General features: G+C 33.9%; 1 protein-coding gene across 3 annotated transcripts in view; it reads left to right on the forward strand.

Annotated features, from left to right (window-relative positions):
- The window catches only part of SNX13 (sorting nexin 13), a 119,399-nt gene that overhangs the window by 24,831 nt on the left and 67,355 nt on the right, over window positions 1-27,213 (forward strand). For all 3 annotated transcript variants that reach the window (XM_033088314.1, XM_033088312.1, XM_033088313.1), the window contains exons 2-5: window positions 11,683-11,795; window positions 17,254-17,356; window positions 19,027-19,116; window positions 20,346-20,467. In XM_033088314.1, coding sequence (XP_032944205.1) covers window positions 11,683-11,795; window positions 17,254-17,356; window positions 19,027-19,116; window positions 20,346-20,467 — 428 coding nt within the window. The remainder of the gene's footprint in view (window positions 1-11,682; window positions 11,796-17,253; window positions 17,357-19,026; window positions 19,117-20,345; window positions 20,468-27,213) is intronic.

A 27,213-nucleotide genomic window follows, 5' to 3' on the forward strand; every position in this document is an offset into this window, starting at 1 on the left:
AACTGACCTTTGGCTTTTCTGTTTGTTTTCCTTGGGAGGGAAGAGTAATGATTCTTGCAAGTGAAACTCATAGTTTTGATTGTGCATGTTCCCTTTTAGCAACAGCTTTCCCTCGTAAATAAATTCTATTTGTATAAAAATTAAATCTTACAATTAAAAATATTTTTAAAAATGGGCCACGAAGTGTTATGATTTGATTGCTGGTTCTTGATCTAACTGGCTTTTGACCACATCAGATTAGATCATGAGAAATTTATACAGTAGTCAGCCCAAGTAAAGGAAGTGTGATTTTCTTTGGCGGGGAGAGGAGTCTAGGTGGAGCTCCTTGAAGTATGTGCTAATGTATCATGTCAACTAAAATTCTGGTCATCTTAACAATTTTCCTTAATTAAATGATACGTATTTTATATATGCTTATAGTTTCTCTTAAGGTTTTCCGTATCAGTTTTTGCTCTCTAGTTTCCTGTTCTAAGATGAGAGATTATGAAATGTGTGAAATGAATCTAGTTAATTTTAATATCATGTAAAAATAGGGTTTTTGCATTTTATTAAAAATTGTATCAATTTTGAGCCGTTTGACTTTTAGCATTGTTTCTTTTGGGCATTGATAATAAGGCTGAATATCAGTTTATTCTAATTTATGACCGGTGCCATCTTGCTATCATTCTTTCTTTTTGTAAAATCATCTTGTACTTGTGATTATTTCTATGTGGTTTTTTTTTTAAAGACTATTTTTGTAGAGCAGTTTTAGATTTACAACAAAATTGAGAGGAAGGTGCAGAAATTTTCCATATGTTTCCTACTCCCACACATGTACGGTCTCCCTCTTTATCAGCCTCACTTACCAGAATGGTAATAATTTGTTTGTTTATATCAAGGATGAACCTGTTATTAACACATGATAATCACCCAAAGTCCATAGTTTAATCTTGGGTTTTACTCTTGGTGTTGAACATTCAGTGAGTTTGGACAAAAGTATAACATATATCCGTCATTATAACATCATACAGGATATTTTCACTCCCCTAAAAGTTCTCTGTGCTGTGTCTGTGCATTTCCCCCTCCAGTCCCCCTTCAGCCATTTTTTCCATAGTTTTGCCTTTTACAGAATGTCATATGGTTGGAATACAATTTGTAGCCTTTTCACATTAGCTTCTTTCATTTTGTAATATGCATTTAAGGTTCTCCATGTCTTTTCATGGCTTGATAGGTCATTTCTTTTTAGCGCTGAGTAAAATTTCATTATGTGGATATACCACAGTTTATCCACCTATTTTAGGACATCTTGGTTCCTTCCAAGTTTTGGCAGTTTTGAATAAAGCTTCTATAAACATCTGCGTACAGGTTTTTGTGTGGCTATACTGCATTTTGTTGTGTGTAATACATTTCCATGTATAATGCACACCCACGTTTTTGGCCCAAACTTCCAGGGAAAAAATCTTTCATTTTAATTTTTTAATTCAAATTTTTATTTGTTTACATTTATGTACTTGTTTTTTTGTATGATAAAGGAATTTTAGCATTTATTTTTTAACATACAGGTATTATGATAGAAGAAATTTTACGTACCGGTAACAAATTGACGATACTCATCATAGAAGGCCAAGAATTCTTCATAGTTTCAAGCTCGGCTAAGTTCAACAAAGCCTATTATCATATTCCAGCGTGTTATTTTGAATATGGATATTATTGATTTCTAGAGTTACACTTTTTAACTCATAATCATAAATAAAATAATTAAAAACATTTATATAAATACAGAATTAGTACTTCCCACATATAATGCACATCCTTATTTTTTCCTCATAAATTTGGGCAAAATAGTGCACATTATACACGTCAAAATACGGTAAGTTTTTAACTCCTTGGGGTAAATACCAAGGAACATGATTGTTGGATTGTATGGTCAGAGTCTACTTAGTTTTGTAAGAAATTGCCAAACTGCCTTGCAAAGTTGCTATATGAAGAGCAATGTGTGAGAGTTCCTGTTGCTCCACATCCTCTCCAGCATTTGGTGTTTCAGGTGTTTTAGATTTTGGCCATTCTAATAGGAGTGAAGTGGTATCTCCCTGATGACATATGATACGGAGCATGTTTTCATAATGCTTATCTGTATATCTTGGGTGAGGTGTTTGTTAAAGTCTTTGGCCCACTTTTTAATCAGAGTTGTTTATTTCTTACTGTTGAATTTTAAAAGTTCTTTGTATACTTTACATAATAGTCCTTTATCAGATGTGTGATTTGCAGGTATTTTCTCCTAGTCTGTGGCTTGTCTTTTAATTATCACGATGCTACTTTTCATAGAGCATAAGTTTTTAGTTTTAATGAAATTCAGCTTATCAATTATTTCTTTGATGGGTTGTGTCTTTCATGTTGTATCCAAAGAGGCATCACCTTACCCAAGGTCTTCTGCTGGAGCATAGTAGCTTTTTTGTGTTTTACATTTAGGTCTTTGATTCATTTTGAGTTAATTTTTGTAATGAGTATAAGATCTATGTCTTACATTCATTTTTTTTTTTTTTTGGATGCAGATGTCTGGTTTTTCTTGCACCATTTGTTGAAAAGACTATCTTTGGTTATGTGTAGTTTTTTGGAAACTGGAATAGTGCATTTATCCCTCAGAACTTACGTTATAAGTAAGTTCCATTTATAAATGGAATCTTTAAATATATTTAGACATAAAAGTATAAATAGCCTTGAGCATTGGGACTAAGTTCAGTAAACAAATGATATTCTGTGTCCTACTTTTGGATCGAAGAGTCCTTTCCCAGTGGCACACTCTTCAATAGCCTTAGCATTTGTGAATCTTTGTTCACTTGGAGTTTTCAGTTTTGAAAATTACAAAAACTTACAGTACATAAAGTTAGTAACCAGCTTGGAGTAATATAATACCATTTTGATGGAAAGAAGTGGGTAACTGTAAAGCAAAGAGATTGATTTTTCTTGTTTCACTGCACAACTGCCTTTTAAAGAAAATTTAAGAGGAGTTTCAGTACTATTCAAGCTATGGAGACTTTATCTTTTCTGTATCCCCAAACACTTGATAAATGTTTTCATTATGGCACTTATCACATTAATGTTGTCATTTCATGTGTATTTTACCTCTTTAGTTTGTGAGCATATTGAGGGCAGAACTGTCTGATTCATCTTTATACAATTAAAGCCCAATAGATAGCTACCTAATTATTATATGAAATCCCCAAAATAATTATTTTGAAGGACAGTTCTTATATGTAAAATGTACACATATCCACATACAAAATAGGATGTTAAAACCCATTACTTAGTTCTGGATTTAAAAAAAACATCTTTTTGGTAATTGAATAGGCAATTGCTCTACTATCAACTCATCATAGGAAAATTTTAATCCCAGCTCAATTCCCTGGGCTGTAAACATGTAGCATGCTTGTGGCCTGTTTATTTCCTGCAGTGGTTGCTTAAGAAACGCAAGTGTATTTACTAAGTGAATTTTGTGATTATTGTATGTGTTTAAAAAAATTTTTAATAAAAATTTCTAACATTAAATGTAGAAAGATTAGTATAATGAACTCCCTTCCTCAAGCCCAGCTTAGACATTTATGAACTCATGGCCAGTTATATTTCATCTATACCCATTTCACTTTTCCCCCCACTCTCAACTTCCAGAATTATTGTTAAGCATATTCCTGATATATGATTTCATCATGCATCTTTAAAACATAAGTATTCTTTTTACTAAAATCGTAATACCATTGCACTGGCTAAAAAAAAAGTTAGTAACTTGTTAATATCATTAAATACCCAGAAAATGTTTAGAATTACCCAATTTCTTCTTTTCCTCTTCATCCTTCTTCTCCCTCGTCTCCTTTTCCCATTGTATTATTATGTTTTATAAATCAAGTTGAATAAGCTCTGCATATTGCAGTTTGAACCCACAGATTCTCCTCACCGGCTGCCCCTTCTTTCTTTTTCCCTTGTCCTTCATTTGTTGAAGGAACTGGGTGGGTCTTTTACCTTTTAGTGTTTCCCGCAGTCTGAATTTTGCTTAGTTTATCTTCATGGTGTATTATAACATTTTCTCAGTCTTCTGCATTTCCTTAATCAGATTCAGGTTTGATTTTTTTTTTTCCTTCCCCCTCCACCCCCAGCAAGAGTCATTCATAGATGGTGGTGTGTATTTTTCTTTCTAGAGGTATATAATGTCTGCTTCGTGTATTTTTTTCTCTTCCTCTTCCTCTCTCTCTCTCTGGCTAGATCCCTAATATATTAAGGATTGCAATATGGTGATATTCTAATTTTATCATTTCTTCTTTATTACATGGAGTATTTCCTTAAAGAGAAACTGAATTTTCATCAGCTCTCTGATTAGCCTGATAAATGTCTAATTCTCTATCACTTTTCAAAAAGAGTTGGTTCTTTAGCACTTTTCAAAAGTGATCTTCAATGGAATGAAAAAAAAAAATCTCTGATTTCATGAACTCAAATATTTGAAGTGCTCCAACCCATTGCATTAAATTAATCATTCTTAATGATTTCATCTTTAGCCATTGGAAGCCTCTTCAGTTTGGCTTCTGAGTCCTTTTGACGTACCCTCAAGTGGTCTTTCTGGTATGGCAAGGTGCTCCAGGCCTATCTTAAACTCATTTCCTGCTCCAGACTTCGAATCATCTTCCTCCAGTAGCCCTGGTTTGTTTTAGTGGAACTAATTTTGTTTTGTTTTTTTAACTGATGAAATTTAAGATGGTATTTGAATTTGTTTTTGTTGCTGTTGTTCTTAGGGTACATACCACTAACAAGTCAGTCAAATTACTGTAAAATCAGTTGAAATAGCTTTCTCTGTGTGGTTATTCTATACTTTTTATATACAGTATACAGTTAGATTTGTTTGTTTCACTTTGCTTTTGATTTTGAGAGAGGTTGCTTTTATATGTAAAATATTTGTACTATCATAAAATCAGATCTACAGAACTAGGTATTTTCAGAGTTGTCTGGTTCTTTCCCCGTCCCCTCTACCCCATTTTCTCCATTCCTTATAGATCATTATTTTTTAAAGTTTCTCTATGTTCATACATTTTAAAAAATTAAGCAAGTATGCACATTTATAACTGTCCCCTTCCCTTTCTTAGATGATTGGTAGCAATACATACTTTACTAGTATGTAATTGAATTTAAAATGATAATCAGGATAAATATTGTGATACAAAAAATGCAATTTGTTTAAAATACGTAGAATTGGTATTTTCTCATATCTTGATGGATTCTGTTAGCTCCCATAATTAGGAATTCAACTGTCATATTTAGTAGCTTTAAAATTTTTGCTTTAATTATTTTTAAGGAATACTCTTTTGTATGTCATATACACATGTTTGCATATATTTGGGAGTGACACATACATATGTACACACACACCTTTATTTGTCAAATGGAAACATAAGGAAAATAATCTATTTTCTTTCTTTTTGATGAAGATGGAAAGTTTATGTGAAAAAATCATTACTGTTTATTTATTGAAAGTTATTAAGGCACAGGAACAAAATATATAGCTAGAAAAATATAGTTTCTAAAAAGCTCTTATGATTTATTTATTTCAACCTCGTGTATCTACTAAACCTTTTATCAAAATTCATGAAACCTTGATAAAATAGTTTTGCAATTTGAGGCTTTGAGTATTTCCTAGAAATCTGTCAGAACTGTTCTTTGCTATGTTGCCCTATCCACATTTTAAAAACTATATTATTCTTCCAGTATAAAGAAAGCATTAAGTAAATAGGATCTTTAGTTGTTTTAAAACTTAGTTGCTTCTAGTCCCTAATTCAGTGATTCCCTTAGTATGGGTTGCGGGGGTGGAGAGGGGGGTCTGGAGCCTAACGTAGTTTGTATCCTAAATAAACAAGTGTATATAATGAATATATCTACTGTTATTTCAAATTGTGTACAAATATTTTGTAAATGATAGAATCTAGTTTAAAAAAAACACTGAATTTATTGTAGCTTCTTATATTTTCTTTGTCATTGGATGCTAGAAGTCCTAATTATGTGGTAGTCTATGACCTTTCATAATTACTGCTCTAGTTTAAAAAATGGTTTTCCAGGTAGTCACCTACACATATGTACATAATTCATTCTTGAAAATGTGTGAAACTTGAACAATAGACTTCTGTTATAAGGGAGAGGGTTCTATTATCAAAGAGCTAAAAATACATGAGGGGTAATGTGTATATATGTATGTATATCCTAATTATCGTGAGAACCCCGCTTGGGAGAGGGAACAAAAACCCCACGGGTATCCAGTGGCCATTACCTTTACCAGCTGGGCAGTTAGCCAACTTGGAGACAGGACAGTCTTCCCTTTCCACAGGCCGTCGATCCCCCGTGACTCAACAGCTTGATTGAAAACTTTACCATACGGCAATAGTCTTTAGTCATCCTCACAGGGATATCTTAAATAGGGGTGAGGGGAAGAGGATCTTTGTTCCCTTTTTCCTGGAGCATGAAAAGAGGGGTTTGGGACCAGTTCACCCAACAAATGTACTGATGAGCCACGTGTGGCTGCTTCTCTGTGGTTGCCTTCCCGAAAAGGAAGTAATGATGTGGGTTGGTGTCTGCATATGTTGAGACAGCCAGAGAACACTGTTTCTATACATGAATCCCATGAGAGAACAAGCTTTTGGATAACTTTTTTGGAGGGTGGTCCTTGGTGTGGGTTTTGCTGGTAAGAGTGTGTAGTGCTTTTTAAAGCCAAAAAGTGGGGGTGAGGAGGAACACTTCAATTTAGGGTTCTTTTTCACTTTTTCTTCACCTTTTCCATTTCTTGTCCTTTCCCCTTTCTCCTGTCTTCCTCTTTTCTCCCTTCTTTTCCCATTCCCTCCCCCATTTCACTTCTCTAGTTAGTAAGTTAATTAATTCCATATTTAGTGAGCTACTTGTTTGTATCAGATCTTGGTTAAATTACATAATATTGAATGAGACAAGGTTCCAGGTCAGGAGCACATTCTATTGAATTACTTCGAGAAGAATTTCCACCTTACTATAGATGGAATAAGGTGGGAGGAAAATAATCTATAGTTGCAATAAGGTCACTCTTCATATGGGCACCTGTTTTTGTTGTTGAACTCATGTATAATTTCCGTGACCCAAGTTAGCACTGAAGTGGTATCATCTTTAAGATTCTCAGCCCTATCTGTCTAGCTGCCCTATGCCATATAATATGTTAAGATACACCAAGTGAATATAACTGAGAGTGGTTGACCCAGTCTAGTGAGACTCATATCAGAGTCCAAGGTCCGTTCTGTAGGAGCTCTGACAATTGATTCTTCATGTGCTCTCAAATAGCTGTTTCTGCTTAGCCCCGGTTTCCACATGCAGCCAGGACAGTCTAGGCCTGGCTCTGCATGGAATTAGCTGTGTCATTATGAGCCAAGTTACTTAACCAATCTGCTATGGGTAGACTTGACTTGAGAGATGATCTCACAACTCAGCCCTTTTCATTGTGCTCATGGGGATTTGGAATCAGAGAGCGGTTTAGTGATTTTGCAGAGGTTACACAGAAATTTAGTGGCAAACTGGAACCTGTAATTTCTTTATGTTCTTAGTGCTCTATTATGTTCCCTTTCCTATCATGAAAGTTTGTGGTGGGGATCAAATGAATTAATTGTCAGCATGACTTGCTAGGCATAAAATATCATGAGGTAAATTATTTCCACTTGCTTTCTATTGTGAGGAGGCATATGTGAACTTTTGCATTGTCATTTTTTGATTCTTAAGCATCTTGGCAACAGGGGTCATTTTTAATGCCTTTGTGTGGCCCTGCGCTTAAGGCCAAACTGATACATTTAGTTATCTCGGCACACTAATATATTGGCACCCTTTGAAACCAAAATTCTTTCCATTACTTATGTAGGGCATACATGGATAAACTAATTGTCTAATAAAAATTGCGCTATATATTCAGACCAAGGATTTATTACATTCATTACAACTAGTTTTCTTACTACTTTTTTGGGAGGCATGTTAAGCTGATTCATATTGAGATAAAAGAAAGTACTTATTTATGATTTTAGCATTTTTTTCTTGTCACTTTTTAGGCATTTGTCAGCTGACAAATTTTAAGGTTCATTAAGGAATCAGGATTGGCCTAGGATCCATTCTCATTTTTATACTTAGTGGTGTGATTGTGGGCAATTTTTACAAACTTCTCTGTGCCTTAGTTCCTCTGTTGTTAAACTAGGAATAATAAGAGTGATTAAGTTAAAATTTGACCACTGGTACATGGATGGACTGATTTACTCTCCACAACAGCCACATGACATAGGTGAGGAAATGAAGGCATGTAGTGGTTACACAACGAATAAATAAATAGCAAAGGTGAGATTTGCACTCAGATAATCTAACTCCAGAGTCCATACTTTTTGAGCACTAAGCTATACTACTGTCTTGATTACTCAGGAAGTTCTGAGAAGTTAATGATAGGGTACGTGGAATGCTTGGTACAGTTCTAGTTTTCACAGCTTTTTGGGTTATAGAATTGCATAGTTATGTGGACCGAGAGGTTAATTTAGGGAGAATTATAAATATGTAAATTTTCCTTGGTTCTAAACAGTACTGGTATCTTGTTAGAAATGAAAGAATCACAGACCCAAACTCAGACATACTAGATCAGAATCTGCATTTTAATTATCTGCATTTAAGAACCCTAAAGTTTGAAACTACTGCAGGGGATGATCTTGAAGGAGTTTCTCCAACTTACAGTTAGTGGGTCAATTATAATAGAGCAACAGCCAGCGTGGATATTTCACAGTTGATTATATATTTAGAGAAAAATGGTATATATCAAGGATTATTTTAATGTAAATGACTGTAATGTAGATTTCTTTCTATATCTGGCTTTCATTTTAAGTCAGCTCTTGAAGTAATACCTCTTTGAATTTGTACAAGGTTTCTGACATAGTACAAAATTATCCTAAACTTTATAATCCTGCATTATCTTAGGAAATAATTAGAACTCAAGATTTTAAAATGGTATTGTATGAGGTTAAATGTTTTTCTTAATCTCACCAAATAATAAGATTGTAATATCAGCCAATTATATATATATATACGGGAACACTAAGAATGACATAAAACGATTATTTTTGGACAATTCACTATTCTGTCAATGAACAGTGTAATATTTGAAGTTAACTATTATAAGAGATTTCCTACAAAGCAAATGAGCACCTGACTTGCTTGATTGGAAATGTTTAATTTTATTAGTCTGGAATATAAAAATTTCTCTCAGATTTAATTAAGGAAAGGGTCTTCTCTTACAGATTTTTCTTTTTTACTGTCACGTTTGTTTAAATGTGACAGTAATTTCTTTTTTGTTCACTATTAAATCACTACCACCTGACACGTTGTAGGCATTAAAAATATTTGTTGAATGAATAAGAGTTTGATTTTGATGATTTTACTACCATTTTCAAATGAATAAGAATAGACTTGTAAGATTCTGGAAATAAGTTTTTAGACAATTGAATGTCTCCCCCATATTAACTGCTTCATTAAATGATCTTCCTCATATTAACTAATTGGATTCTTTTTTGAAAATTTCTTGAATTGTGGAAGATATGATTCAAACAGAGTAAATAAAGCATTTATGCTGTTTAAAGCAAACACCTGGTTAAGACATAGAACACTATTAAGTATTTGAGAAGCCCCAGTGTCTTGCGGTTGCATACTCCCTTTCTTTATTCCCAGGGATAGCTAAGCTACTTGCTTACTTTCATTCTTAAAACTTTTGAATATATCTGAATGTATCCTTAATAAGTTGTTTATCCTTGAAAAACTGACTAGCAAGCATAAATCTAACTATGTAAAGAAAAAGTAATATTGTTAATATTAGATCAAATCTTACTGGAGGAGGTTGGTTGAATAAAGTATCTGGGTCATAATCTGGTTTCAGTTTTCAGGAGAGTTGACGAGAACTCTCTTCAGAGGAAGTCAATGGGTTAGATTTTGAGTGAGTTTTGGGAAATAGCATCTGTTTCCCATAGTTGGGCATCGGGCAGTACTGTAGTGTGAATCAGGTAGCGGATGTTCAGCACAAGTATTGTCAGAGGGACAGAACTGCTGTCTACTTTATTCTCAATCACCATGCTGATTTTGAGCTCTTAGAAATACATCAGAGGTGAAGGCAGAGCAGAAACTTCATCAGCAGTCATTCCTCTGGTTAAAAAGAGGAGAGTGGTGGCTAAGATGAGAAAAAAGAATAATAAAAATACAAATAAAAAGAGTTGTGCCAGCCTTACGTAGAAGAAGAAATAATAATAAAATTCCACTGAGTGATGTAAAGGAAGATATAAATAAATGGGAAATACTATTTTAGGGTGAGAAGACTTAATATTATATATTCTCCTTAAATAAATCTTGTCCAAGATTTCTGTTCATGTGTCATCTAATCATTGAGAGCATCTTAGACCAACCATATGCTGTTGCTTTATTTTTCTCTGTAGCACTTATTCCTATCTGATATGACTATATATTTACTTATTTTTGTCTGTTTTTCCCCTTCTGGAATGTAAAGTTACGAAGATATGTACATTTTTGAGGACATGCTTGTCTTTCTCCCCTTACGAGAATGTAGACTTCCGAGAGTATGTTTTATTCATTGTGCTTTCCCCAGCACCTTGAACTTAGAGCACATAGCAAGCAGTCAATGACTGGTAAATGAATGAATACAAATGTCTTTTCTCTCATAATCCACAGCACTTACAGTCTATTCTATAGTTTTATGGTCATTAATTTTGTTCAGTTTAGCATCTTATAATGCTTTCTATTATTTTCTTTTGGTTCAGTGTCTAATTGATTCATTCTGTAAGACATTCTTCTCTGTGCTTCTTGATGACAGGAGTGGGAAAAGTGCTTCCTTTGTATACCTCACAATACAAGGCAAATGGATGTAGGGACTTGTTGAATTGAATACATTTATTTATTCATAATGACTTAAATTGCTCAAATCCAGTTTTGCTTTAGAAAATACAGTAAAACTGTAAAGTACAGTATAATTCTAAACAAAATAGGTCTTTTTGTTTAGTTTTAAGGATGGAGAATTTTTGGAGATCTTTTGTTGAAATGATAATTTTGGTATCTGGAAGTTGGAAGTTTTGCAGTTGTAATTTTACAAATTTCTCACACAATTTGAATAATAGAAAAATATCACATTTTTCAATGAGATATGGATTTCTTACCTTGAAACTTTAATTTTTAAAAAAGTTTTGTCATGTTATAGTTATGTTGATACTTAGCTTTAAAATGAAATATTCTAAATAAGCACAATTTTGTTCTAAATAAGCACAATTTTATAATCTACATTATTATGTTTTGTGTATGTAAATATACAAATGTTTTTATACTTTGTTGTCATTTTTCATGCCAGCATATTTTTCAACAATTTGTATAACTTGTTGTATCTTTACATTGTCACTAGTTTATAAAAAAATCATTGCTGATATTCTATAAATCTCTTTCTACATACAGATTTTGTATATTGTCTCTTGGAAATAAATTTCCAAAGTTGTATTTAACATTTTCAAAAGTAAATATTTTAACATTTATTGAAACAATACTGTAAATGTATAAAAAGAGAAATTTAAAACTTTAAAAGTTTTGTTGGTTGTCTTCTAATTCATATTTATTTAAAAAGAATTTTTTTTTGCTTTATTTCAGACCAGTCTGTCCATATGGGGATGGGGAAGCCTTGGCATTGTCCTTTCTCTAATAACCTTTGGACCCTTTGTAATATTTTATTTGGCATTTTATATCCTCTGCTTTGTGGGTGGGTAAGTATATTTATTCAGTGAAAATTTTATAATAAATATATCATGTTCTGTTATTCAAAATTGAAACAGATAACCAAGAAAAATGGAAGTATGGTTTATTTGTGAATGCTATTTTTACAAATTGTTTTTACCAAGTTTGAAAACGAAAATTAAGATACCTATAGAAATAAAAATAATGATGGTTATTATTTGCACCAGAAATGTGGTTATCTTTAAAAATAAAATTTACGTTTTCAATGAAACACACTTTTTTGTGATAAAAGGGAATTTTTAAACATTTTATTCTTTTTGGTGTTACTCCTCCTTGAAGGTTGAAATTTCTTTATCTATTATAACAAGATAAATTATATTGAGATGAAATATCAAGGTTTACATAGTTAGAGATTTTGTGTCATGATTAGAGTTCAAACAATGTTAATTATTTCCCTTAGGGAATGCTGTCTTTTTTTTTAGAAAATTCAAACACCTGATTTTTCAGTTTTCTCTTCATGGTCATTCAGTTTACAATGTTTGTGCTTTTTACCTTGCATTGTTGAAACCTTACAAGAGAGGTGTCAGTCATGATTTAGTATAGCTTCCTGTGCAGATCATTTGGTATCAGACATGAATTATATGTAAGAAAATGTATAGACAAAAGAGATGCTTGTGATTTACATACTCTAACCAAGGTAGCTTAACTGAAATGAATGTTGTTAATAGATGTGTGTGTACGTGTGTATGTGTGTGTGTGTGTGTGTGTGTGTGTCTGTGTATATATATATATATATCTATGTATGTATCAGGGGTGCCAAAAACATGTATACAAGTGGACACTTTGGTCAACGTTGCCGTAATCAGAAGTGTCTGGACGCTGATGGTAACCACTTTGAGCACCTCTTGTAATTGCAGAAGTCAAACGTGACTTGTATTCATCTTTTGTTATTGGTATATATTGAGTATTACAATTTTAATACAGTTTTCCTTTCTTTCCTTTTTGGCACCCTCTGTATAACAACATTAATGTAATTATTTGTGAAATGAATACCTATGGGGTCTTTTAAAAAAATATTTGAGACCCTCCCCCCAAATTTGGAAGAGTTGTTTGAGCTTATAGGTTTAGAAGACTTAGCTGAATTGAATAGCATCTATAAACTGTGGCCTGAGGGACTATATAAGACACTTAAGGGGTGGCTTCTGAATATATCTACCAACTATTACATCTTTCAGGATATGAGTTTGAAAGTCATGTGTAGCCATTTTTATAGGGACGCTACCCACTGATTGTTGAATGAGTGAGAATTAATTAAATTGAGCAACTACCTTAAGAACTATTTGTAAAAACTCCTTTTTATTTTAGATTTAGTATTATCATTAAAATTGCTTAGACATGATACTGTGTATTGAAACAATTAAGAAATAAGCGGTAAGAATCAGATAAATGGAGTTCTGAATATCTCTACTGATTATAAAGATGATTGAAGACTAGATCTGTAGCCATTTGGCTTCCTAAATTATACTTCTTAGTCACAAATTCAGGCTACAGCTGCATGGATGCACAGCTGCATGGTTGCACCTCTCCTCCATAGGGTCATGGCTGCTTTACTGATTGGAAAGAAGATTGTCTTGCAGAGATGTTTCTTTGAAAGGAGAGATTTCTTCTATTCCACTCATTGAGTAAGCCCTTGGCAAAAGTGAAGGAGAAGGATTTCCCAATACTTCTGAGAGAGAGGAAATTGCAGCTTTGTGGAGGAAGGTAGGGGAGCCCTAGGAACCCTTGAAAGATGCAAAATTGGAAAATTATTTCTTTTAGACTTAACCGCTTCATTTAAAATTTGGGAAAGGGAGAAGGGAGATGAGCCCATTAATTTTAAAGTCACAGATTTGTTTTTTATTGTTTGTTTTTAATGCATCCATATTTTTATTCCTTTGGTGTTCTGGCATTTCCAAGTTTGCAGTAAAAGCTTCAATATGAATTTTTTTCTCTAGTCTGCAGTGGGGCAGATATCACCTTAAGGAGCCCATTCAAATTTCAGTAAAACCAGGCACTTACCCTAAGGAAACAAAGAATTGCTGACACACTCAGGGGAGGTGTTTCTGTGTTAAAAAGTTTAGAAAGTGGAAACAGAGCTCCTGGCGTGGAATTCAGAGGACTTTTCAGGAAGGCAATGTTAGCAGGCTTCACCCTGTGGAATGCTCACCAGGGGGTGAGCAGGGCAGGACTGGGGACCACAGTGGCTTTTGGACAGCCTTGTGCAGAGTGGTGAGGGAGTCACCAGAGGGTCTTCTGTCACATTTTTTTCAGGGTCCAGCTTTATAAGGTTTATAAGCTCTGAGTATAGGGTCTTCTCATCACTTTGAATATTATAGGAAACACTTTCTTTCCTTCAGTTTTATCAAGTTGGCTATTTATCACAAGAACAGATCAGAGGGGGACAGGTGTTTTAACCTCCACGTGGAGAGTGACAGCCATGATAATTCCCGCAGCTATGATCGCAGACATACCAACAGTAGCATCAGTCATGGTTGCATTGGCACCTCACAAAGGAATGATGAATAAAGGTTTTGCAGTCTTGATTCCTTTGAGTAAATTTATAACTATATGAAGACATGAAGGCATGTGTATCCAGGAGCCATCTTCACGTTTCTTTATGAACTGGTCAAAGAGGAGTCTGAAGTCCTTGCCCCAGTTGATGTCGGGGAGAGAATGACTTTCTCAGAAGCAAACAACCTCTGCGTGGGTCCTGGGTTTCTCGCCAGCCCACCAGGATCTTTGCTCCCTTTGTCAGTGTGCTAATCTATCAAGGAATAATTTTCAATTTTTTTTTGATACTTATAAAAGTGCTGTAAAAATTTTTAGATAACATGGGACATTGAAGGGTGTGGGAGGACCACTAAAATCTCTAGATAGTATTGAGTCACATGGTAGGTTCTGAAATTCCAAGTTTCTGCTGTGTCATAAGTTGATCTGATGTTCTGTTCCAGACTGTTGATCCCAGTGAAACTCACTGCCCGAGAAAGGGACTTCTACTTATGTACTGGCAAGCTTCCCCACATCATCTCATGGGGCTTAGGTGATTAAGCGCTCAGACTGTGTTTCCCGAAAATAAGGCCTAGCGGACAGTCAGCTGTAAGGTGTCTTTTGGAGCAAAAATTAACATGAGACCCGGTATTATATTATATTTATTATATTATAATAACCATGTCTTACAGTAAAATAAGACCAGGTCTTATATTAATGTTTGCTCCAAAAGATGCCTTACAGCTAGGGTTTCCAGGTGGGAATTCCTTCCCGTTCTCAGGAATTTTTTTCGCTTTCCCGGTCTCGAATCCCAAGATATAAACTGTTTTCTGTTCTCCACGATGAATTGGTTCCACAAAGTGACTTCCAATACTACCAACCACTTAGGTTCAAGGAGCTGATTTTCCCGATTTCCCGACCCACTTTTCTTGGGATTCGAGAATGGAAAAGGGAAAAAAATTACCGAGCACAGGTGGGAATTCCCGATCGGAAACCCTAGCGAAAAATAGGAAAAATGTCCAAGAGATGCATTGTGAGTAGTACATTTATTTCCCATTGTGAGTATTGCTGGGTTCAAGGAGCCGATTTTCCCGGTTTCCCCATCAGCTTTTCTTGGGATTTGGGAACGGGAAAGTGAAAAAAATTCCTGAGAACGGGCGGGAATTCCCACCTGGAAACCCTAGAGCTGCTTGTCCGGCTAGGCCTTATTTTCGGGAAAACACGGTAGGTTATTCAGTTTTGGTCAGTGAGTACCTTAATTCCTGAGTCAAATCTTTCTTGTTTTGGCTCCAATTATGAAGAATGATTGTCCCTTCGTTAATGTAACTTAGTATAGTTTAATGAATGCCTTATGAATCTTAAAAGCGAAAAAAGGCTTTTAAATAGCAACATCAAATGAAAACATTTCATATTAAAATCGTGTCATAGTTTTAGTGTGTGTTTTTTATTGTGTAAGTTTTTCAAGAGATGCTTTTTTTTGTACTTTTTCTTATTTAAAATGCAAGTTTTTGAGAGGTTTCCTATGGAAACCACCTTTTTTTTTGGTAATAAAATTCAAGTTTTTAAGTCCTGCAGTTTACCTGCAATGTTAAAAATGTGTATTATTTTGCTTATAGTCAAAGCTAATCTCTTATTTTCTAGTATGAGAGTATTTTTGGAAAGAAACTGCAGGGATTTTTTGTTTGTTTGTTTTGGTAGTTATTTTGGTATTAGTATTTATGTGGTTATTTAATGGTATTCTGTTGTGTTTGTTTAGTTGTACAGTCACTTGTAGCAGTTGCTTTTACTTAAACCTCATTGCTGAAGTTATTATTGTTAATTAGGTTCTTTGTGATAGCAGAGAACCTTGGCCTACTGTCACATTGTGGGCAAAGGTTAATGTTTTATCAGTCTGTTTCATAATGATAGTTTTAGAAATACATTGTTTACTCAATACAAGTATAAGCATTTTATTGTGTCCGTAACCGTGTTTATAACCAGGTAAAAGAAATACAGAGCCAACTTGATTGTTAGTAATATCAGGTACAACACAGATAGGTGAAATTTACTGATAATTCTGAGGCTGGCTTTTTAAAAAAGAAAAACAGAATTGATGACATGAGCTGATTTGTTTTTATCTGTGTTTTCCACCCTCCTTCATGCTTTTGTGATGCCTGTAGTGAAGAGTGGTGAAATGGCAGATAGCCACAAAAAGCACTTCCTTGCACTTGCACTTCCTTGCACTTCCATTCACTAGTTGAGACTGACCAGGTTTAATTTTTCACTGTTTCTTCCTTGTCACTACAATCTTTGAATGACTGTAACATTAAGATCATTACAAAATTAAAATTTGTTTTTCTTCTTTGTGGATTTCCTATCTACTTAGTAGTGCTTAGATTTAATTGGTAAACTTTAAATATAGGAAATATTAATAACATTAGTCAGTACTTTATAGTAAAGTAGTTCTAAACCAATGTTTATCTTACCTTAACTGTACTTTTCTGTTTTTAATTCCAGGTGTATTTAAAATAAATCATAAATTGGATTACTTTGTTTTCTGTAAAGCTTTTATTTGTTCTATAGTCATAGTGGCAAGTTACAGTAATATCATGTTAATTAGTTAACAATAAAGAAGTGTGCGATTTAGCTATAGGTTTAGATTTCATTTGTCTTTGTCCTTGGTTATTAGCTAGCCTATTATTTAATGAAAGCTGATTTTCCTAAAGTTTGAAAATGTTGCCTGAGGTTTTTAATGAAATATACTGGCTGAAAACTTTGAAAGACATTATTGTAGAAATTCACAAATCGTTATACACAGTTGTTTTAAACTTCAGAACATAGCAAAATCTGTCAATTCCTTGCTTTGCCAAAGTCACAAACTGACATTTTAGTGAACGATAGGCCATTTATTACATCTGAAAAATATATATGTTAATAGATATATAAAATTTTGTTTTTGTATCTATAATTAATTTTTTTCAGGGGTTTTGTGGTTACTCTCCTGTTTGGAAAAACAAACTCAGAGAAATACCTAGAGCAGTGTGAACACTCATTTCTTCCTCCAACATCAACTGGAATCCCTAAGGTAAGTAGGGTAAAATGTGAAACCTCACAGTCTTATTCTATGCAATGATAATAATGTAATCATCTATATATGGCTTGGCAGATTTTCCTGTAATTTACTAACGCTCACTTTAAATTCATGGGGGACTTTGTGATCATGCTTAGAAAATGCGTTTTAAAAGTTTACCTTGTAAACTTTTTTAATATTAGATGTTAAAAGTGGGAATGCAAATCTGAGGAAAAGACAAAAAATTGGGTTGTTTTCCTGCTATAATAACATAGGTTTTCAAAGCATCGCATGCATTATTTGTGTCAATGAATATACAGTTCTGAATGAAATAAATTGCGTAGAAACCAGCGGGGGGAAAATGGGCACTTTGACTCACTTGAAACATATAGCTTGCAATTAGGCTATACATTATCTATAATTTTAATAATTTAGGGCCAATTTTATATCATCTTGAATATTGCTATTCTGGTTTTTTTTCAATATCATATTCTATAAGTAAAATTGGAATTGAGTGCTATAGCTAGGCTTCAGATTTGCTTTGCCTTCAGTTCTTGTTGTTAGGATAGGGGTAGTTTCATGTTTTATAAAGAGACCAGTGCTCTTGAGTTGATGCTAGGAACTTAATTTTACAATTATTGTCCAATTTGTGTTAAGATGTAGGAGATACAGAGAAAGAAATATGTAAAGTAATATTTTACATTACTGAAATTTAAAGAAACCCAATCCCACTGATTTTCATATTGATAATTTTTTTCTAATGTTTACTATAACTTTTAAAATAATCTGAGGATTTTTCCTTCTTCCTTTAGGACTCCCATCAGTATGTATTCTTTGAGTTTGCTCGCAAATCTTTCTGAAGAAATTAACCTTTTGTTTTTTTGAATAATTTCTCAGCCATCCATAGTTTCCATTCATCTGAGGGATAAATATAAAAGATGGGAACGGTATTAAAAATTAAGATCCTAAATAGTAATAAATCTTAGTCAAGACTGGTTAAGTCTTTACAATCTGTTTTTTTAATAGATGCTATAAAACAATAGTGATTTTTCTAAAATGATGTATAAACATGTTTTATGAAAAAAATTCTTTGAGGTTGCATATCTTGTGTGGGTGCCTGTGCGCACACTCTTTGGTTTGTATTTTTATTTAAAGAGTTTTCCACTACTTTTCACCTATTTCTAGGTCACTGATCTTTCTGAAGACTGCAAGGAAATAGATTAATTTTCTTTAGTTGCTAAAAATTATCCCTAAATAAAATCAATTAAGAATATATTCATTTGGCAGTTGGTTTTCTGTTTTAGGCTTGGGGGAAGGGAAGAGAAGAGTGGGAGCTTTTGATAGAGAAAATTAATAATTTAACTCTCTTGAAATACTAACTTACGGTTTTAAAGTTTCATTGAAATATGACAGTATATCTGTATATTTTCAGTTTTCTCACATCCTAAATAATGTTAGATGATTTTATTATATTTTTGAAGTTAAAAATAGATTTTTTTTTCTGGATTTGTAGTTTTGTTAATTTGAGATACAGTGTTTGGTTTATACTGGAGTCTCAAGAAATAAGGTTATTAATTTACTTGAAGATAATAACAGAAAAGTTACAATGAATATTCAGTTAGAAGTATACTACAGAGATTTTAAATCAAGAAACTATGCAGTAAGATGTGATGGTTTCCTTTAAGTGCTTAGAAGAAATGAAACGGGAAGCCAGGACTATAAAGATCGATAGAAGATTGACGGGTGCCAATATAATTGATGAACCTCTCCAGCAAGTGAGTTTCAGTATGTGGTATTTGAATTTCATATATTGTGTGCTGAGTGTTTTTCTTTTGAAAATATAAAGAAGTAGTTTTGCTATTTATATAATATGCTGGAAATGCATTATAATGCTGTCTTTAGATTCTATACTTAAAGATGCTGCCTTATTTATGAACTAATTTATAATAAGGTGGTTTAATTACTATTAAAGCCTTTTGATTTGATTTCCATTTAGAGAAAATTTTTCACTGACATTTGAAAATGTTTCTAATTATTTTATAGTTTAAGTGTTGTTCTTTAGCTGATGAATAAACTTAGTGGTTTGGTAAATCAGACATTTTTCTTTACTAGTTTTATTAGTTTTTAAAATGGATATATCTACTTTGATTCAACAATGTTAAAAGGTTAGAGTTAAAAAAAATTTGTTCAACCCCAAAATATTTTCACTGATGTTTGGTTGATTATATGATTATTATAAATAGTATGTACTTTAAAATTCTAACATTTACTTTATAGATGGACCCATATTTAGTTTATCTGATTTACGAAAACATTATACATTAAGTTGTATTATAGTATTTGCTGCTTATTGGCTAACTTAATACTATTGACAGATCAAAGGTAATAGATCTGTAATAGAATTAAGTAACTATGTCATTTTTGTAATTTAACTGCAGTGAATCCGGTGATATAATCTTGGAAAAAGAGTTTTCTTTTTGAGACTTAGGGTCCATTGGCATTACTTTACATCTCATTTCATCAAACTGATTACAGTAGTTTGCTGTGTATAATGTGCTCCCGTGTATAATGTGCACCCATGTTTTTGGCCCAAACTTGCAGGGAAACGGAGTTAATACTACCTATATAGTACTTTTCCTCTCACAAATTTGGGCAAAAAAGTGTGCATTGTACATGGCATAGTACGGTAAACTATTGTTGTATTGAAAATTTACTTTTTCTACAAGCCCCATCTTTATGAATTCTGGGTGGGCTTGGCCATAGGTAACTCTTTAACAAATTTGGGCAGTGTATGAATTGGAATACTAAAATAATTTAAAAAATTTTGAAATGGTTTTTTTGGCATAGTAATCCTTTTTCTAATGAAGGCCATTGTGTACCACCACAATTTGGTGTATAAAGAGTAAAATGTCAACTGGCAAATAATCCTTTTAGGTTTTAGCTTGCCACTGTTACTTTTTAAAACCTAAATAGTTATATTTTTTCCCCAATATTCTTGTTTTAGGTTATCCAGTTTTCCATGAGGGATTATGTCCAGTATTGGTATTATACACTAAGTGATGATGAATCTTTTCTTCTTGAAATTAGGCAGACTCTTCAAAATGCACTCATTCAGTTTGCTACTAGGTAAGGTCACTGCATTGTGTTCTGCAGAAAAATGTAAATATATTGTTTGTACCAATAGGGAAAAGAACTTCTAAATGGGAAGGCAAATTAATTACTATTGACCCTTGAACAACATGGGGGTTAGGGGTGCAGACCCCCACATATTCAAAAATCCACATGTAACTTGATTCCCCCAAACTCAACTACTAATAGCCTATTGTTGACCTGAAGCCTTATGTAACGATAACATAAGCAGTTGATCAACAATTTTTGTATATTACATGTATTATATACTGTACTCTTACAATAAAATAAGCTAGAGCAAAGAAAATGTTAAGAAAATCATAAGGAAGAGAAAATACATTTACAGTACTATACAAGTTTATTTTTTAAAGTCTGCATGTTAGCAGGCCTGTGCAATTCAAACCCTACATTGTTCAAGGGTCAATTGTATTAAACGGTAAGTAGAATAGTAGATTATTATTGTGGGATAACTCAGATTATAGAATTAGAGACCTAAAAACCTTTAAATGACTGTTTGAAATTTAACCTTTACATTTACAGAATGTTTACCTTGATTAAGCCTTATTCTCTCAGTCTGTGTGTCATTTTCTTCCTCAGGGTCCAAGGATGTGACTTTTCAAAGTCTTTCAGCCCATTTATTGATAATTTATTTTCCTCTCTTACCCAGATATTCTGTTTATTTGCGCTATGAAAATTATTTGTAGTATAAACTGCTCTCTTATTTTTGGGACATACCTAATGGAAGTTTTCTTTGAGTGAGAAGAACTGAAAGGAGCACACAGCAGTGGGAAATAATTCAGTTTATTTATTTATTTTTAGAAGAAAAGTGTATTTTGATGATTTTGCTTTAAGAAACACCCACCTATATACTATCTCCTATATGACAAAATATTTTGACCTATATCCTTGTACTTAAACTACTTGATCTTTGTTTGGGGGAGGGGTTGGCATTTTATATCTAGTGATTATTTATTTTTGAGGAAAAGCATTTTGTTTGTATAAGTTTTCTGTCTTTTTTTTTTAATCCAAAGATTTTGCTTCCCGATACTCGCAGATTTCCCTAGTTGCCTGTAGCCTCAGAGCACGAGGCTGCATGTTTTAGCCATGAGTATGCTCACATTTGAAAGTGTTATTTTCTAGCCAACCCCTCTTCTTCCCCTCTTAGGTTCTAGAAATATAGTCTGGGACTTTCGAGAGTCTTGGAGGATAGATCTCTGCCCTAGGGCTCTTACTATGCTTTTATGTCTGTTATGGTTATATATGTTGACTGCTTTGCCTTTGAGTCAGCTCTGACTCCTGGGGACCCTATGAATGAGTGACGTCCACAATGTCCCATCCTCAATAGCCCTGTTCAGCTCCTGCAGACTCACGCCGATGGCTTCTTTTCTGGTATCAACCCATCTCATATTTGATCTTCCTCTTTTCCGGCTGCCTTCTGTTTTTCCCAGAATTATTGTCTTTTCCAAAGAACCCTGCCTTCTCACCATATGGCCAAAGTAAAACAGCTTCAGTTTTGTCATTTTTGCCTCCAGTGATGTTTCAGGCTTCATTTACTCTGCAGTGCACTTCGTGTGCGTAGATATTTCCAGCTCAGGCTGCTCTGTCAGGACTTTTCCTGTATAACTCAGTTGATCCTAAGCTTTAGAGTGGGAGATTAGTTCCTCACCTCAGGTTGTTGGGGAGGTCTGCAGTAAGGGTTATGGTTTGAACAATAACCTTACTTGTAGAGATAGGTTTGAGCTCCCCATAACTTAACAGCAAGCATTTGTAACAGCAAGTATTAGGTTGGTGCAAAAGTAATTGATGTTTTAAACTGCAATTACTTTTGCACCAATCTAATAGCTAGCCATAAATACCACCATGGAACACAGAAAATATAATCAAATAAAACCAAGGAAGGTCAGAAATTGAATTTTATCTACTTTATTTCATATGTGTAACATTATCAATTATTAGATATTCTTTTAGATAACTCTTCTGAAATCATTCACTGCTTTCTATAATTACACCTAATGATTTTTTTTTTCTTTGAAAGGGCAGCAATAAGAAGAGTTCATTATTCTTGTGCCTGACTGCCTAAGAATATATTAAAATATAACAAATTTTAGACCTGGAAAGAACTTTGAGCTAGTAATTGGAAGACTTGAGTTTGCACACTGCTCTCCCACTTTGCTGTGGAACTGTGAGCAAGAATTTTAAACTCTTTGAACCTTGGTTGTCCTCATATGTAAAATCAGCATGATGTTACCTACCCTGTTCTGCACCCTCATAGGGTTATTGTCAGGATCAAATCCATCTATTCAGCTAATACTTTTGTGCCTACTTTGTACCCACCACGTGCTGTGGACACAACAGTGAATAAAACAAAAGTCCTGTTCTGTGAAATGTAATGAAAATAATACTTGTGAAAATGTTTTGAAAATTGGGAAGGAATTTAGAAATTTCAATTGTTACACCATCCAAGAGCCATAATTTCACAGATCAGGAAGCTAGGTCCAGAAAGATTAAGTGGTTAGCCCAAGGTTATCCAGTGAGTTGGGGGCAGAGTGAGAATTAGAATCAGGTTGTTTTTAACAGTCCAGTGTTCTTTTTCCCCCCATTCCCTACCAGGTATATTATGATCTAGATTATTCATCTTAGTCTCCCAGCCTTTCTTCTCTTTGCAATGCTTTTCCTCGTTTTGATCCTGTCACCTTTTCTTTAAACTTCATGTCATCCCCGCCCGCCCTCCTTCTGTAACATTCTGTACTACCAAGCTAAATATTTGGGTGATTACAGGAAGAGCCAGGTTTCTTCCATTCTAGACTGTTCTGAATTTATATCTGCTTTGCCATTGCCCTTAAGTTTTGGGGCAAATTAATCAGCTTCTCTTGAGCCTTGGTTTCTTTTGTTCTCTGTGAATAACTTTATTTTTGTTCATGTTTGACTTTTTCTATTATTGCTACTAAAAATGTACCTAAAAATGGAACCTCTCAGTAGAGGTTCCATTACTGTTTCCAATGCCAGTATCATAAAAATTAGGTCTATTTACAGTCATTTGAATATTTTGTAATCCTTTTTCTGTGCTGTCTGCTGTGCTCTGTGAAGCACATGGCAGGAGCATGTGTTACTGCCTCTATCCTTCAAGTTGCAATCTTGTATGGGGTTGTTAACCAGGGGTCCATGAAGTCCTCAAAATGTATGCAAAGCTGTGTTTTTCTTCCTATTGAGTGGTTCCATAGATTTCTTTTTTAAAAAGGGCCTATCAACCTAGAAAAAAATTTAGAAGCACTGAATTCTAGTGTTCATATTTATTCATAACCTTGGGAAAACAATTATAGAATATTAGCTAAAACGAAATGCTAATTTTGAGACATAACAGGAAGAAAAGGACATACTTAACAGTCTGAAGTCTTGACTTTGAGCTTTAAGCTCTATTATTTATTAAGCCCTATGGCCTTGAATGGGCAAAAGACATAAATTCTTTGAGTCCAGGGGATCACGCATATGTACTTATCAGGTCGTTGTTAGGATTAAATGACATCACATATGAGAAAGTATTTTTTATAATGATAACACCTTATGTTTATATTAGTACAGTATCTGTTACTCCAGTAGCAATTTGGGCAAGGAAATCTTCCTATAGCACTCTTGAGTTTTCTTTTGTGGAACCTGGACTTAAATTAGGCTGGAGGCTTAGGGGATGAATCCTTGATAACTTTTGTATTTTTATTCCCCCTTCAAATAAGATATAATGAGATAGGACAGAAAGCCCTGGGAGGTCTGTATTATAAGCCTACCTGTGCCATTAAGTTACAGTGTATTTAAAAGAAAATTTCTTAGCATCTATTAGTAAAATAGTAATGCTAATACTTGTGGCAACTTTGGCGTTGTGAGGGGCAACTGAGATGATCTGCATGAAACGTTTCGTAAAGTATTTGTTAACCAATAAATAACATTTTGAGCAAGTTACTTGACTTTCTGTGCCTCAATTTCTGCATCAGTGAAATGGGGTAATTATCCCATTGGGTTATTGTGATCATTATGAGGGAAAAGTACATGTAAAACAGCATAGGATCTGGCAAATAATGTATTTAATAAGGTTAACTTTGTTGTTATTTTTGTTACTATGTTTCTAGGAAATATATACAGATTCTTTGACCTTATCTTAGATTTTTTTTTTCCCCCCAGGGGGAAGGGAGACAAAATTAAATCACATGAAATGGAGAAAAAATAAAGGAGTTATTTGTATGGCACTGAGAGCTAGAGATAGAATGAACCAGAGTAACTGATGAAGATCTCATGTGGCTTGAGGCCAAAACTGGTATATTGGGATAGAAAGAGAGATAAAGGACATGTTAGGAAAGAAAAATAAATGCAAAGTTCTAAGAAAGGGGATAAGGTTAGTGTGGCAGAAACCATAAGGAGATTCAAATGAATAAGGAACCCTGTTGCTCTCCAGAGTGAAAGGTGGTTACTGTCTTCATTTTGGGGATTCATCCTAACCCCAAGATTAGTAGAAAGGAGATATATTCTGTTGCCACTGCGTTCCCTCTTCAAGGGTTTTCCCATGGGTATGGATGTGTAGGCCCAAGATTCAGTGGTTACGATAGTATCCACTATCATTGTTTCTGGAATGACAGAGGGGATATGTTCTGAAAATTTTGCCATTTTGCCCACTACCTTTTGCCTAGAAATTATAAATCATATGTTCCTAGACTTGTTCAAAGACAAGCATAACTCAAATAATGGACATTTGCAACAGTCAAGTTTTACACTTTTTTACCATTTTATATCCTTTGCCATTTGAAAACTTAGTTCAAAACTAACATTAATCGGAAAGATGATTGTTGTCATATTTACTATAGTAGAGCAAAAACAATTAGGAACTATCTAAATATTTAAACAAAGAGGAAGTAAGTTAATGGTTTTATGCCCATGGAATAGACGGGGTTGTAAATTGTGCAGTTGATCCTTGAACAACATGGGGGTTAGAGGCGCTGACCTGCTGCACAGCTGAAAATCTGCATATAACTTTTGACTCCCCCAAAACTTAATTCAGTCCTTCCTTAGTATCTGAGGGGAATTGGTCCCAGGACCTTCCCACAGAGATCAAAGTCCACCAATATTCAAGTCCTTTATATAAAATAGTGTAGAACACTACATACAGTCAGCCCTCTGAATCCTCGGATGCAAAACCTGGATGTGGAGGGCCGACTGTGTATTTATTGAAAAACATCCATGTATAAGTGGATTCAAACCATGTTGTTCAGGAGTCAGCTGTACATTTATATAATTCACATACCCTACAATTCACCCACCTAAAGTCAGTGGCATTTAGTATATTCACTGAGTTGTGTGACCTTCATCACAATCATTTTAAGAACATTTTAATGACCCTACAAAGAAACCTTGTATCCACTATTGGTCACTCCTGTTCCCCCAAAACTTTTAGCTCTAGGCAATTATCTACTTTTTGTCTCCGTGGATTTACCTATTCTGGATATTTTATATGAATGAGATAATAAAATGTGTTTTTTTGTGACCATCTTCCTTTACTTCGTATAATGTTTTAAAAGTTCATCCATATTGTAGAATATAGTAGTCCTCATTCCTTCTCATTGCTGAATAACAGTCCATTGTATGGCTGTACCACATTTTGTTTATCCATCAGTTGGTGGGCGTTTGGGTTGTTTCCACCTTTGGGATATTATGAAGAATGCGCTATGAGCATGCACAGGTTTTTGTGTGGACTTACGTTTTCATTTCCCTTGGTTGTATACTTATGAGTGGAATTTCTGGGTCATATGGTAACTCCATTTAGCTTCTTGAGGAACTGCAAACTATTTTTCAGAGTGGCTGCACTGTGTTACATTCCCACCAACAATGTATGAAGGTTTTGATTTCTCCAGATCTTTGTCTACATTTGTTATTGTCTGTCTTTTTAATTTTAGCCATCCCAGTGGGTGTGAAGTGGTATTTCATTATGGTTTTTATTTGCGTTTCCCTGATAGCTATGATATTGAGTATCTTTTCATTGTGCTCATTAGTAATTTGTATATCTTTAAAGAATGTCTGTTCAGATCTTTTTCCCATTTTTAAATTAGGTTATTTGTCATTTTGTTTTTGAGTGTACTGCCACCTATTTTTGTAAATGCAGTTTTATTGGGCAGTCATGCTCATTTATTTGTATTTTCTCATTGTTTGCTTTTGTGCTACAATGGCAGATTGACTAGTTGTGACCGAGAAGATGTGGCCTGCAAAGCCTAAAATAGTAGGTGTGTGGCTCTTTAGAGAAAAAGTTTGCTGACCCCTGGAATAGATAATTTTGCAGGTATTAAAATATTCGGGAAGTATTACTTAAACAAAAAGGAAATAGAATTAAAAATCACACAAAGTAGTGTATACTGTATGATTACAGCTGTGTAAAAAATTGTAACTATGTGTGCATTGCAAAGGGACTAAGAGTAAATACACTAAAATATTAATAGTGATCTTTGGATTGTGGATTTATGGCTGATATAACTGATGCAGGAAATCTAAAGAAGGAAATTACATTTTACAAGATGGGCATGTACTATCTTTATAACCAGAGAGAAATAGAAACATTTGGTAATCAGCAAAAAAGATATCTAAGGTGACTACTTAAAAATCAATTCACTTTCCTGTTTCTGTTTTTATGTTCTTATGAACTCATAAATATAAGAATCATTTTTTCAACTATAGGTGATGTATTTTGTATAGGTAGCCTTTATCTCTTTATT

The sequence above is a fragment of the Rhinolophus ferrumequinum genome, chromosome 20 (assembly GCF_004115265.2).
Source record: "Rhinolophus ferrumequinum isolate MPI-CBG mRhiFer1 chromosome 20, mRhiFer1_v1.p, whole genome shotgun sequence".
NCBI lineage: Eukaryota > Metazoa > Chordata > Mammalia > Chiroptera > Rhinolophidae > Rhinolophus > Rhinolophus ferrumequinum.